Genomic DNA, 15,808 nt, shown 5'->3' with positions numbered 1-15,808 from the left:
CTACAAACTATTCATTGGATTTTCAGCCAAGATTTCCCTGACTAATGTTGTTTCCATCAAGGTGTCTATATGGGGAGAAGACAGGAACGGAGTACTGATTGTGGATGATCAGCCATGATCACATTGAATGGCGGAGCTGGCTCGAAGGGTCGTACGGCCTACTCCTGCACCTATTTTTTATGTATCTATGTATGCGATCTCTTTTGTTTATGAGCAGAGATGGTTACTGCGGGATTCTTCAGTTAATCAAAGTGGAAAATATCCTCTTGAAGAAAGTGGTTAAAAACAGGAAACCTAAATTCAACTTTAATTTCCTACAAAAAGAAAATTCTGAGAAACATCTCTTCCTAAAATGCCTTTTAAATGAGCCCAGGTTTGTCACTGCTGTCACAGTCTTCAGTAAGGGTGAAGAGAAATGCAGGCCAAAGTATACAATTAGCGTTCCTGGACTGGAAACCATGGATGAACCATGAGGTCCATTCCTAGGTTAAAAAAAAAGTATCCCAAGAGGTTCAAGAAATCTATTTGTGGACTTCGCAAAGGCATCAAGGATGGCAAGGAAATTCTGAACTAGTCTAGAATCTTAGGATAGCCAGGCGGACGCCTTTCAATTGTGTAAAGATTTTGTACAAAATAAAGACTGGTATCATGGTAACAACACATCCCTCCTTGACTAGCTCAACGCATTCATTGTTCGTTTCTAGCAGAAGATTGGGTGAATGATGTCATCTGCCCTGAGAGCCTCGGGTGTGCCCGCATCCACAGTTACTGTAGCAGATGTCAGATCAGCCTTCCAGAGAGTGAACCCATGAAGAGCAACTAGCACAGATGGAGTCCTTGGCTGCATGCTTAGAACCTGTACAGGCCAATTGGCAGGACAGTTCACTGACATTTTAAACCTCTTTCTACCCTATTCTGCAATTCCCATCTGCTTAAAGACCGCAACCATCCCAGTGCCAAAGAAAAGCAAAGTAGTGTGCCTTCTAATGACTACTGTCCAGTGACTTTGACGTCCACCACCATGAAATACTTCGAAAGGCTGATCATGGCATGTAACTCCAGCCTCATCCATCCTTGATCTACTGCAATTTACCACAGACTCAGGAACATCACCTTCCCTGTTGTTACCTGACTACTGAATAGTCCTACCATAAACTAGAATGTAGCTCCAATCTTCCAACCTACCTCAAGCAACAAAGGCAGCAGCAGATAGCACCACAAGGTCAGCTTGGGAGCACTCAGGCCTTATCTTCCAGTTAACCCAGGCAAGAATTAACAAGGCAGAGACATTTTAATTATCCTGTGGCTCGTTTTATTCAAGAATGTAATAACTATGGTGGGGCGCACTTGGCTAAAAGAGAGAAGTGCATTGCCTTTGGTCAAGTTTGCCACGGGTGCAAGAGCTGAAACCATTTCTGGAGATGTTGCAGATCCCGACCTAACAGAGAGCAGACAAAGCAGCCCATAAATTTGCTGCAGGCTAAGCCCTTGTCAGATTTGTCCGAAAGCAGCATGGACAAGAGGCCAAAGGTCGATGGAATCGTTCTGCAGGCACATTCTATTATCACACTAAATGTGCAGAATAGTGAGCCTATTGCCACCGTAACAGTAAACAATAAAGTGATTGAGATGCAAATCGACACTGGAGCGACAAAGGTGCAGTGCCACCTAGGGGATCAACCATACAGGTTGAGATTCTATGTCGTCGACCGCAATGTTATTCCACTTTTAGGCTATGATGCCTGCAAAGGTATGGGACTGCTTACCTTCAGCAAGGCTGTGCGTCAACTAACTCCAGTTCCGGATTCCACACAGTGTATTCTCATGGATTATCATGATCTTTTCACTGAAGAGCTGGGCAAGCTACCAATAACTACTCTATGTCTTTAGACCCGGAGGTGTGACCTGTGGTTCGTCCTGCTCAGCGTGTACCTACTGCCATGAGAGACCAGGTCAAAGCCGAACGGACAGGATGGTGGCATTGGGAGTCATCACGTCTGTTTAAGAACCTACAGACTGGGTGTTCTCGATGGTGGCTGCTGCAAAGAAGAATAAACAGGAGATTCGTATATGTATTAATCCGAGGGACCTGAACACCGCACTCAAAAGGCCCCATCACCCTATGCGTACCGTGGAGGAGGTAGCTGCCCACATGGGTAAGCCAACGGTATTCTCTTTATTAGATGCCAAGAGCTCCTTCTGGCAGATTCCCCTGGATGATGCATCATCTATGCGTACTACCTTCAGCACTGCTTTCGGCTGCTGCAGATTTTTGCGCATGACGTTTGGTATCAGTTCAGCCAGTGAGGTGTTTCAACGCTCCATGGAGCAACTGTTTGAAGGATATCCTTGTGCTATCATCATGGACGATATTATTGTTAGTGGCAAAGACATGGAACAACATGATGCCAATTTGAAGACGGTACTCAAGCGTGCCAGGGAAGTGAACTTAAAATTGAATCCCCAAAAATGTCGGTTCCATGTTAATCAGGTGAGCTACATGGGACATATTGGTCTCAAGATGGATCCATCTAAGACTGTGGCTGTTAGCGAAATGTCCAGACCAACTGATGTTGCAGGCCTACAGAGATTTCTGAGCATGGTTAATTACCTCGGAAAATTCGTCCCCAACTTCAGCGAGATCTCGGCTCCTTTGCGGCAGCTTACTCACAAGGACATTGCCTGGACATGGCACGAACAGCAGCAACATGCTTTTGACACTCTAAAACGTCAGATGTCGTGTCCACCTACCGTGGCTTATTACGATGTCAATAAACCTGTTACTTTGACCTATGACGCATCCCAGTACGGCCTCGGTGCAGCATGTCTGCAGGATTAGCAACCTGTTGCTTATGCTTCCAGGACGATGACGGACACGAAGACGAGGTATGCGCAGATCGAGAAGGAATTACTGGCAGTGGTCTTTGCATTCTAGTTTGCAGTGGTCTTTGCAAATTCAACCATTACATTTTTGGCAAGGCTGTTACCGTAGAGACCGACCACCAACCTTTTGGTTACCATTTTAAACAAGCCTATACAAGCTGCTCCGCCGCGTCTGCAAAGAATTATGCTGCCGCTCCAGAAGTATGATATCTCTCTCACTTACAAGTAGCATAAGAACATGTATCTGGCTGTCACCTTATCCCGTGCTCCCAGGAGGTCGAGCGCCCAGCACACATCAGAAATAGACTCTTTTGACGTGATGGCATTTAATTTCACTTATCCTTTCACATCTGGATACGTTGGTGGTTCGCTCGACAGAAGATGCCATCCTGCAGATGCTCGCCTCAGTCATCAATCACGGATGGCCTGGCAAGCAGCATTCGCTTCCGCTTGCCAGGCCATTGAAGGTGGGGTTATCAAAAAGGGCCACAAGGCCGTGATCCCGGCTTCACTCCAACAGAAATATTTTGACGCCGCACACAGAGGTCATCCTGGCTCTGAAGCTACGGAGCATGTTTTCCTGGCCTGCCATGTCAGATTATATACGCCAGAGGGTGCAGTCCTGCGCTGTGTGCAGCAGCAAGGCTCCACATCAACAGAAAAAGCCCCTTTTGCAACACCCGGTTCCTGACTTGCCGTGGTCTATGGTAGCTACTGACATTTTCGACTGGCGTGGCAACCAATACTTGGTCCTGGTTGACTCTTACTCCAGGTGCTTTGAGTTCGATCTGCTCCCCACAGCTTCCGCTGCGGCAGTCGTCAAGAAGCTTGCGCTGCATTTTTCGCTCCATGGGGTACCTCAAACCCTCGTGTCTGACGATGGTGGCCAATTCACAAGCCAGCACTTTAAGGACTTTGCAAAGGAGTGGGACTTCAAGCACATCACCAGCAGTCTGGAGTACCCCCAGTCGAACGTGCAAAGGAGCTCATGGAGAAGTCCAGCAGGGCTGGGTCTGACGTATTTTTGGATCTTCTCAATCTCCGCAACATTCCACGTGATTCCACACTCTAATGTTCGCCGGCTCAGCGACTCATGTACAGACAGACGACTACTCTTCCAGTCTCAAAGCAGCTGCTCCAGCCACAGGTCTGCGAGCCGAGGTGCTTTGGGCACGTCTGCAGCGTAAAAGACTGACGCAGAAGGCGTACTAAGTCCATTCTAGTTGTCCTCTCCAACCATTGTCGGAGTGCCAGGTGGTCCATCACCAAACCCAGGGGTATGGCCTTATGGCACGGTCAAGAAGGTGTGTCTGGAACCAAGGTCTTATTTGATTCAATCTGGCGGAGGTCTCTCCAGATGAAACCGACGACATATCCCGCCAGTGAGGCAGGTTCAGTATGATTATGCAATGACCCAGTTGATGTGTTATGGACAGAGGATGGAAACGATTATCTGAATGAGGGACATGTGACGGTAGCCTGGACATAGGGCGCGTTGAATCAGGAGTTCAAATTGGCATGTAGTAAAAGTAATGCTGTGGTTGTTATGGGAGATTTCAACATGCAGGTAGACTGGGAAAATCAGGTTGGCACTGGACCCCAAGAAAGAGACTTTGTAAAGTGCCTTTGTGATGGATTCTTTGAACAGCTTGTATTGGAGCCTACCAGGGAGAAGAAAATTCTGGATTTAGTGTTATGTAATGAACCGGATTTGATAAAGGACCTCAAGGTTAATGAGCAATTAGGAGGCAGTGACCATAACATGGTTAGGTTTAATCTACAATTGGAGAGGGAGAAGAGTAGATCGGAGCTGTCAGTGTTACAGTTGAATAAAGGGGACTATGGAGCCATGAGGGAGGAGCTGGCCAAAGTTGACTGGAAAGATACACTAGCAGGGATGACAGTGGAACAAAAATGGCAGGTGTTTCTAGGAATAATACAGAAGGTGCAGGATCAGTTCATTCCTCGGAGGAAGAAATATTCCAAGGGGCGAAAGGGACGACCATGGCTGACGGGACGTCAGGGACAGCATAAAAATTAAAGCGAAGAAGTACAACGTAGCAATGATGAGCGGGAAGCAAGAGGATTGGGCAATGTTTAAAGAACAACAGAAGATAACTAAAAAGACAATACGGAGAGAAAAGATGAGGTTCGAAGGTAAGCTAGCCAAGAATATAAAGCAGGATAGTAAAAGCTTCTTTAGGCATGTGATGAGGAAAAAGTTAGTTAAGACCAAAGTTGGACCCTTGAAGACCGAAAAAGGTGAAGGAAATGGAAGATGAGTTGAACAGGTACTTTGGATCTATCTTCACTAAGGGGGACACAAACAATCTTCCTGATATAGTAGTGGCCAGAGGATCTGGGGTGACGGAGGAACTGAAGGAAATCCACATTAGGCAGGAAATGGTGTTGGATAGACTGATGGGACTGAAGGCTGATAAATCCCCAGGGCCTGATGGTCTGCATCCCAGGGTACTTAAGGAAGTGGCCCTAGAAATCGTGGATGCATTGGTGATAATTTTCCAATGTTCTATAGACTCAGGATCAGTTCCTGTGGATTGAAGAGTAGCTAATGTTATCCCACTTTATAAGAAAGGCGGGAGAGAGAAAACGGAATTGTAGACCAGTTAGCCTGACATCGGTGGTGGGGAAGATGCTGGAGTTAATTATAAAAGATGAGATAGCCGAACATTTGGATAGCAATAACAGGATCGGTCCGTCAGCATGGATTTACGAAGGGGAAATCATGCTTGACTAATCTTGTGTAGGGGGTGGTTAGTGTGTGTGTGAGTCGCACCTACCCCCCAAGCTGCGCGTTGAGGTGACACTGATCTAGTATACTATTAAAACTCATCTTGTTTTTATGTGTGTGTATGTGTCTGTATGATTGTATTTTCAGCAAAACGGTACACGGTAGCGCGGTAGCAAAATCTTACTCAGCTTTTTCCCGTCGCCGGTCTAATCATTTCCTTCAGATTTGATGTTATATTTCACGCTAGGTTTAAAAAAGCCAGATATTTACTGTTAAGATTCTTGCTGCACCAGCTTCCAACAGACTTCGATACAAAGTTGCAATACAGAAACACTGCTTCCACCAAGTTCTCACTTGAATGGGATATCACAATCCTCCACGCGATTTTTGCAACAATGTTGCCAGCGTACAACACTTACTCCAGCTCCTGGCAGGACAGAAGGGGGAGTGTGAATTGACATTGCAATTGGGGAAGTGCAATTGGATTTATTTTTTTTTAAGTCCAGTGCTGGGGGAGGCAGGGTAGTGCTGGAATCTTATGATCGGCAGCGGGTTGAGTTGGGGGACCATGCCTCCCATGGGGGTTACGGGTTAGTGATGCAATATTGTGTTGGGGAATGGGTTGCATTGGGGGACCAGGCCTCCCGTGTGACAGGTTGGTCTAGTGTATTTAATGCGGTCTGCCAGAGCTATCTCCTGGCCCCTTTTTGCCCTTCTGATTTCTTTTTTCAATTTGCTCCTTAGTTCCCAAAACTCCTTCAAGGATACACTTGATCCCAGCTATCTATACCTGTCCCATGCGTCCTTTTTATTCTTAACCAATTTCTCTCATCAGCCAAGCTTCCTTACATTTGCCCGCCTTGCCCTTCACTCTAACAGGGACATGCATATCCTGAGCTTTAGTCATCACACTTTTAAAAACATCCCACTTGGCTGATGTTCCTTTCCCCTCAAACAACCTGCTCCAATCAACTCGAGCGAGACTTTCTCTCATACCCTGAAAGTTAGCCTTACCCCAATTTAACATTTTAACACGTGAGACCTCTCTGTCCCTACCCATAACTATCTTAAATATGTCTCTAACATATTTCCATTTTCAGAATGCATCTTGTAAGCTACTGCTTTGACCAAGTTTCTTTTGCCTTATCCTAATCCCTTTGCGTGCTTGTGTGATTTTTTTTTACTTAATTGTGATCTCGTGAAGCACTGAGGGATGCTGTCACCAACGGTAGACCTAAAAAGCTGGTGTAACTCAGCGGGACAGGCAGCAGACAGCTTCCTACACCATATTAATTGGTGCTGTCTAAATGGAGGTTGCTATTACGGAATGCTTCCTGTGGAATACAGGCTGAGTATCAACAAACAATTACTGGGTAGTTATCACTCAGTAGCCTTTTCCATCATTTTGATAGATTGTCCAGATGAGGTCAACCACAATTGGAATCTTTCAAATAACTTAATTATGGTTGATATTAGTGTTTCTGAGCAGTAGTCATTGAAAGCGATCACTTTATTCTTCTTGGGGACTGGAATGATGAAGGTTTTCTTGAAGCTGATAGGGACCTGATTGCTGCACTATATTGATACACTACATAGAAACACTTGCTGTTCCAATGAAATCTGTGTTTAGAATTTGATATCCAGAGTAAGGTAGCAAGTTATTTTCCTGCGTATATTGGTATAGCCATATTAGCCAGGTTCTTTTGACAGTCACTGTTCCAGCCGTTGGCTGCCAAATACCCAATCATAGAGCCATACAGTATGAACACGGGGCCTTCAGTAACCTATCCATGCCAGCCTGGTTTTATATCTGAGCAAGTCCAATTTGCCTGAATTAAGCTTGTATCTCTCGCAAACTTTACTATCAAAGTGTCTTTTAAACTTCACCATTATACCCTTTCCTACACCTTCCTCTGGCAGCTTGTTCCATGCATGCACTACCCTCTGTATAAATAAATTACCTCTCAGGTCTTATTTTAAATAGTTCCACGCCCACCTTAAATCTGTGTCCTCTAATTCTGGGCTCCTCTACCCTGGGAAAAAGTCTTAAGATCTTTCCTATGCCGCTCATGATTTTGTATAACTCCATTAAGTCACTTCCCGACCTCCTTTTCTCGAGGGGAAATCATCCCAGCCTATCCAGTCTCTCCTTATAACTCAGGCCCATGAGTCCTGGTAAAATATTTGTGAATCTTTCTGCACCCTTTCCAGCTTAATGTTATCTTTTCCATAGGAGGGTGATCAGAACTGAACACAATACTCCAAATAGCTTTGGTTGCTTTTTGCTATCCAGATAAGGTGTGAGGGGCAAAGTCTAAAGGAGATGATTATATGCAGGACAAATCTTTTACACAGAGACGGTGGGTGCCTGGAACACATTACCAGGAGTGGTGGTAAAGGCTGATGTGATGGTGGAATTTGAGGCTTTTGGATCAACATGTGGATATGCAGGAAATGGAAGGGTATGGATCAAGTGTAGACTGAGGACATTTGTTTAACATATCAGCATGGGGGCCAAAAAAACTGTTCCTGTGCTATACTATACCATGTTCTAAATGTGGTCTCACCTATGACATACTTCTACACTCAGTACCCTTACCGGTCGGTGAAGGCAAGCATGTTGAAAACCTTCAACATCCTGCCCACCAATGTCGCCACTTTCAGGGAACTGTGCACCTGTACCCCTTGGCCACTCATTTCCTAGGTTATTAGATATCCAAGATACAATTTGAAAAGCCATTTTCTGGTTTGTTTATTCACATCACAAGATCCACCTCAATTATTCTGGGCTGTATATCTAAAGTCTAATTGTGTCTGACAAGATGATAGTGAGTTTCTGGTGTAGGTACTCCCATGGTGCTGTTGGGCAAGAGTTCCAGGATATAGACCCAATGACAAAGAAGGATTGATTACATATTTCCAAACAGAATGGCATGCACTATGTAGGAGCACCTGCAGGTGGTGATGTTTTCATGTGCCTTCCACCTTCAAACTTATTTTATTTAATAATTTAAACTTGAATTTAAACTTAATACTTAAACTATTTTGTTGTAGAGATCAGAGATTTAGATTGTGCTGGCCACAGTAGTATAGGCATGTATTTATTGCGCATTCTGCAGAAGATGTATACTGCAGCCAGTGTGTATTGGAGGTGGAGGGAATTAGCATTTTGGGTGATGGATACTGTATCAAGTATCTGGACAGTTTTAGAAACTACACTCATCCAGGCAAGTGAAAAGTATTCTGTCACACTCCTTCCTTGCCTTGTAGATGATTGGGTGTCTTTGGTATTGGGAAGTGAGTCATTTGCCACAGGATACTCAGCAGGGTATTTATACGGCTGATCCTTTTGCATTTTCTGTCAATGGTGACTCTCCCCCACCACCAGCATGAATGTTGATGAAAGGAGACAATAATGCTTTTGAATATCAAGTGCAGGTGGTTACTCTCGTTGCTTTCTTAGATGTGGACTTTCCCTGACATCTTCAGTGTGAAATAACTCTCGCCTGGTGGCCCATACCTGGATGTCATCTAGATCTTGCTCCCTCAGGCATGAACTGCTTTATTTGCAAATGGAATAGAACATTGTGCTCTCAGATGCCAGGGTGCCCTCGAGTTAATGCCTCGTGGTATATAACTTGGCAAAGACTTATCTATAATATAAGTTGTACAACACAGTATCGGTGGATCTCAAAATATGTGAAATGGTAATCGCAAGGAGTTAGATACAACAGTTAAATTGAAATCAATCTTGCGTTTCTTGCCATATGTCTACATCTCGGTCAGGCAACCTGGCACTAAATCAGAATTAAGGTGAACACTGTGTACTGAGGAAGCTAATTTTGCTGTTTTCCAACTTAATATATTGGTATACTTGGGTTGAGGCACAGGTATATTTGTGTTGTTTCATGATTGGGTTATTATCAAGGCCCAACTGGACAAAACGCAAACACTCCTAAATGTACATTACCATTTTGATGGTCACATAGTGCTGTATCTAAAAATTGCATCATTTTATGTTTCTTGCTGTGGCTGACTCCCCCAGAATGACTTTAAATAAATCTCCAATGACGTTCCTCAGTACTGATGCAAAACATAGATGCATTTTTTGATACTTATTATGGACATTTTTCAGGTACCTTGCAAAATATTTTACCGAAGACTTCTATCCAATCTCAGGAAATGGATGAAGATTCTGAAAGAAAAAGGAGCAATCTTAAGGTATTTCTGAATCTCTCTTATTTGACTGTAACATAAAATGCAAAACTATTTGACTGTAATGGGACTGTCCCACTTTGGCGATTTTCTAGGCAACTACAGGCAACTAGTTTGTCGCCACATGTGGTCGCCGGGAGTATTCTCCTCAGTCGTGCAAAAAGTCGTAGCGCCTTTCTGCTTGCCGCTAAATTTTCAACATGTTGAAAACATTTTGGCGACAGTGGGTTTGACGCCAATGAGCGTAGCTTGATGTAGATGCTGTGGTAGGTTGTCGCCGGATTTTCGGCGACCTGCTACGACTATGACAGTCGCCGGCAGTTGCCTAAAAAATCGCCAAGTGGGACAGGCCCATATACAGTAAAAAAAAATCTCAATTGTATTTTCACTCATGAAATGGAAGTATCGTTGGCTGAGCTTGCATTTATTATCTCATTTTGGAGAGAAATTAAGATCTGGTCTGTGCCTACAAATGCCAGTATGGGTAAGGATAGCAAATTTCCGTTGTTGATACACTGAGTTTTTTCTCTATTGTCAATAGGTTCAAGGCTATGCATACTATTACTCTCATTAAAGTCCAGCTTTATTTATTTATTTGCTTACAAGTTCCTTCAATTTTGTCTCCAGATCAATTGTCCCGGCCGCTGGATACAATTCCTCCAACTTAACCATGTGGCTATCATATCTCTATTTATAATGCTTAATATTTGTTTACAATTCTATTGCAATCTCCACTAAATAAATCATCTTGCATCACTTCTTGCCTCCATCGTTTTTGGCACATTGGCCTTCATCTGTCAGAGTATTGAGTAGAGAAGTTGGGAGGTCATGTTGCATTTATATAAAACGTTGGTGAGGCCGCAGTTAGAGTATTGTGTTCTGGGCACTGTGTTATAGAAAGAATGTGGTCATGTTGGGAAGGGTGCAGAGAAGATGTACAAGGATGTTGCCCGGAATCGAGGATCTGATCTATAGCGAGAGGTTGAGCAGGCTGAGACTCTATTCCCTGGAGGACAAGAGAATGAGGGGTAATCTTATAGAGGTGTATATAATCATGAGAGGAATATATCGGGTAGACCCACAGAGTCTCTTGCCCAGAGTAGGGGAATCGAGAACCAGAGGGCATAGGTTTGAGGTGAAGGGAGAAAGATTTTATAGGAATCTGAAGGGTAACTTTCTCACACAAAGGGTGGTGGGTGTATGGAATGAGCTGCTGGAGGAGGTAGTTGAGGCAGGGACTATCGCAATGTTTAAGAAGCAATTAGACATGTACATGGATGGGACAGGTTTAAAGGGATATGGGTCAAACACCGGCAAGTGAGACTAATGTAGATGGGACATGTTGGTCGGTGTGGGCAAGTTGGGCCAAATAACTTATTTCCACACTGCATGACTCTGACTTCAGTTGAATTTAAGCAAAGACTTTATGCCGTAACCACTAGTTTGGGATTAATTGAACGTGCTTTGAAAAACCAGGGTTGAATATTGATGTGCTTTTAATGTTGGTTATTCTCGCATGCTTATTTAAGAGGAAAACAGTGCATTTAACATCATAACAAACTCAATTCAGTCCTCTTATTGGTGTGTCTCTCTTTACGTGGGATAGTTTTCAGTTCTTTTCCCATGGCAATTACTCTGGAATGAGGGTGATTTGCTTCCACTCCAACTTTGAGAAGTAGAAGATGGCAATGCCTTCATTGTTTGTATGTGGAGTGGTGGCTGCACACTAGCCAATACATGTTTTTAGCAGAACAAGATCTTGGTCAAGATACCATTATGGCAAAGAGATCCAAAATCAACCTCTGCTGCGCAGTCACACAAGCTTTTTCTTGGATTCTCTTTAGTTTTAATTTCCCTCAGTCTCCCTACCTATGTTCTCCTCCCCGTAATGGCTCACTCAAATTACTCATTTTCTCTCCACCTCACTTCAAATAGGCCTGCAGTGGTAATAAATACAGACTCAGAAATTGAGACAGAAATGCATGATTTGAAATGCAGAAATGGTGACAGAAATGCAGGGACAGGTACATGATTAGGATAGATTTAGAGGGATATGGGCCAAACGCTGGTAGGTGGGACTAGTGTAGATGGGACATGTTGGTCGGCATGGGGAAGTTGGGCCAAAGATCCTGTTTCCACGCTGTATGTTTCTATGACTATTATCACAGTCATCTCAGGTAGTTTGGTAATCAAAAAAAAAAAGATCAAACCTTAAGTGTGTGAAAATACACAATCTAATACAGTATTTATCTTCCACTGCACCTATTATGGTTACCGTTGCCTTAATTTACCCCTATGTTTTACAAACATGGACATCATCAAAGAGTTTGATTTAAATAATAAATGACTGAAGAATAACTATTCTTGTTTATTTTTAGGTAAATAATGGAACCTGTGAAGATATAACCATGAATGATATAAGAATTAGTGAAATGTATGGATCTTCAAGCCATTCTGTAAATGGTGAATAACATTGAATTATTTATTGTTCTTATTCACATTAATGACAATTATTCACTGTACTGTGACAGATCAAATGCATTTTATTTTATTAAATATAATTTCAGATTTTTATTATAATTGTGGCTTTTTTGTAAGAAGAGCTATGCTTCCCTTTGTGTGTTATGATAAATATTGAAAATACATTTTGCATATGAAATATTAAGTGATATATTTAAACATTCTATCGGATAGAAGAAATTACAGCAGGAAGGAATTTACTATATACATTTGCAAAAGACTGATCTTAAAAAAAATCAAACCATAGTGTTGATTTAACTATTTCCTAAGTTAATGCAGTGTTGATGTAACTATTATTGATGTCAATAGTGTTGATTTAACTATTTCTGAAGTGGAATCACACCTCTGCAATAGTTTTCAGACAATTTTATTTTTAATAAATATGCTAAATGTTTCCATTAAGATAAGAGTATTAACAGGTTTAGTAAACATTTTAGTAAATTGCTAATTTTTAAATATTTAAATCAAATGTAAAATGTAGATCTAACATTTGACAAATATGAATACTTTATTTCAAGATTCCTGGTTATCAATGCCATCCCCATTGCCTACAAATCGTAAACTGAATGTTTCAGATTCTGTCGTGCCTATGGCGCCACATTCAAAACCAGTCTTCCAGTCCTCCGGACTTCAGCAACAACCTAAGCCATCTGTAAAAGTCATTTGTGCTCACTGCAAAAAGCCATTACAGAAAGGTCAAACAGCATACCAGAGAAAAGGCTCAGCTTACCTCTTCTGCTCTACTACTTGCTTATCATCGTTTTCTCACAAACCGGCTCCAAAGAAACTCTGTACTACTTGCAAAAAGTAAGAAACTGATTTCTGTGGTACATATATTAGTGACTGTAAAATTGATTGTTGTGCAAGAAGTTTAATGATTTTCATACTTGCATCTTCGGTTTTGATTTGAGCACAGGAATTGTGGGCTGAAGGGCCTGTTCCTGCGCTGTACTGTTCTATGTGCAAGATGTAAGATCAACCTGGTCCTTGTAGTGCCTGCACTGGTTTGACGCTTGACATAGTGTTAACCATTCTATCTCTAATTTGAAAGGATTGAGGTTCAAATCTCTCCCTGGAGATCGAGTACAAATCTGGGCATACACACAAACAGTAGTTTCAGATGGGATGTTAAACTAAGGTTTGGCCTCTTAGATAATGCTGTAACCAAAGGATATTTATTATGAAGAACAGCACATCATTGGTAGAAAAGTGTAATTCAATATAGTTAATTTACTAATATAAAATTCCCAAAGTGCAGATAAAGCATCAATGAAAATCTTTACTTTTTTACCCTTCAATCGAGTATATCGAATCTTAATTCCCATTGCCAAGTATAAATTCCTAGACCCTCGCACGGTGCCTATCACTTTCGCACTTTCTCCGTACCTATTTCTAAATCCGCTAAATTAAGATGGAGGCTTAAAACAAAAAAGGTACAAGCAATGGGAAACGTAATCATCAATCTGGAGATTAAATTTTGAAAGAAAAATGCCCAAAAGCAAAATTATAAATCAGAATGCACTGGAAGCCTTTTGAAGATCCAGACAATGAAAATAAAGTTAATGTCACATTACATCAGCTGTCCACATGAGTCATTATGTATAGCATTGTTTAGCACTCACTGCTGTATAAAACACTAAGTTCTGACTCACATGAGATACAGGCTAATAAAACGTTAAAAATAGTATGTCAAGGAATGCTAATGGGGAGGGATATTGCAAATTTCCACTAGTTACAGGATGATAAAATCGGTAGTTTGGCTTGAATTTCAGGAAATTGCACGTTAGCAGGCTATTAATCCCACAGCAGAAAGCCTTAGCAAAGATTGATGTTCAAACAATTGAAATCAGACTAAACTGTGTCCAAAAATAAAACATAACATTTTGGCCAATAAAAGTACAAATTTCATCAAAACATTATCATCGTCAAAACTACTTCAATGTATATTCCGCAAACATTTTTGCAACCTCCAACGGGAACACACTACTGGCCACATCTTCCAGTCAACCACTTTCTGCTTTCCGCAGAGACCGTTCCCTCCGAAACTCCCTGGTCAACTTGTTCCTTCCCACCCAAACCCCTCCCCCCCCCCCAGATACTTTCCCCTGCAACCACAGGAGAAGCAACATCTGTCCCTTTACCTTCCCCCTCGACTCCATCCAAGGACCTAAACATTCTTTTCAGGTGAGGCAGAGGTTCACTTGCACCTCCTCCAACCTCATCTACTGTATCCGCTGTTCCAGATGTCAACTTCTCTACATCGGTGAGACCAAGCGCAGGCTCGGCGATCGTTTTGTTGAACACCTCTGCTCAGTCCGTCTTAACCTACCTGATCTCCCGGTGGCTCAGCACTTCAACTCCCCCTCCCCATCCCAATGTGACCTTTATGTCCTGGGCCTCCTCCATTGTCAAAGTGAGGCCCAGCGCAAATTGGAGGAACAGCACCTCATATTTCGCTTGGGTAGTTTACACCCTAGCGGTATGAACATTGACTTCCCCGACTTCACATAGTCCTTGTTTAAGAAGGAACTGCTGGAAAATGTTGGTGTACCTTCAGATAGTCCTTGCTTTCTCTCTCCATCCCCTCCCCCTTCCCAGTTCTCCCATTAGTATTACTGTCTCCGACTACTTTCTATCTTTGTCTCGCCCCCTCTCCTCTGAAGAAGGGTCTCAACCCGAATCGTCACCCATTCCTTCTCTCCAGAGATGCTGCCTGACCCGCTGAGTTACTCCAGCATTTTGTGTCTACCTACTTCAATGTTAGTTGTGTACCCAAATCTATATGTTATCATTTACATAGAAAATGGGTGCAGGAGTAGGACATTCGGCCCTTCGAGCCTGCACCGCCATTCAATATGATCGTGGCTGATCATCCAACTCAGTATCCTGTACCTGCCTTCTCTCCATACTTAATTGAACTAGGGACACAAGGGACTGCAGATGCTGGAATCTTAAGCATTCAGACAGTCTGTAAAAGGGTCCCAACCTAAAATGCTGTCTGTCTATTCCCTCCCACAAATGCTGCCTGACCCGAGTTCCTGCAGCACTTTGTATTTTACTTAATTAAACTGTCAGATGATTTTACTCCTAAATAATGGACCTCAAAACTTCGGCTAAAATAATTGCAAGCTTATTGGATACATTGCTATTGATGTGTAAAGTACCATTATTTATTAGTGGGGGAGAGAGAGAGGAGGAAGTGGGGAGAGAGAGTGAGGGGGAGGTGGGGGGGAGGGAGAGAGAGGGGAGTAGGGAGGGGTGGGGGGGGGGCGGGGGTGGAGAGGCTGTGGCTTCTTGGCCCTGGGCACCGTGGTGGATCAACGCTTGCGGGAATGGTCATCCAGATCTTGAAATTTGGAGTGCGGGTTGATTTGGGCTGCTGTGATTTTTGGAGGTACAGTGTGACTTTTTGTGTCCTTGCATTTTTTTAGCGGCGGG

At 42.9% G+C, this 15,808-nt stretch overlaps 1 protein-coding gene across 1 annotated transcript in view; it reads left to right on the top strand.

The window, feature by feature from the left end:
* Positions 1-15,808, top strand: part of zmym2 (zinc finger, MYM-type 2) — a 122,984-nt gene that overhangs the window by 30,937 nt on the left and 76,239 nt on the right. The window contains exons 3-5 of the mRNA XM_055636992.1: positions 9,771-9,856; positions 12,229-12,313; positions 12,889-13,177. Coding sequence (XP_055492967.1) covers positions 9,771-9,856; positions 12,229-12,313; positions 12,889-13,177 — 460 coding nt within the window. The remainder of the gene's footprint in view (positions 1-9,770; positions 9,857-12,228; positions 12,314-12,888; positions 13,178-15,808) is intronic.

This window comes from Leucoraja erinacea, chromosome 6, assembly GCF_028641065.1.
Source record: "Leucoraja erinacea ecotype New England chromosome 6, Leri_hhj_1, whole genome shotgun sequence".
NCBI classification, from domain to species: domain Eukaryota; kingdom Metazoa; phylum Chordata; class Chondrichthyes; order Rajiformes; family Rajidae; genus Leucoraja; species Leucoraja erinaceus.
This window is presented reverse-complemented; position numbering and strand designations above follow the sequence as displayed.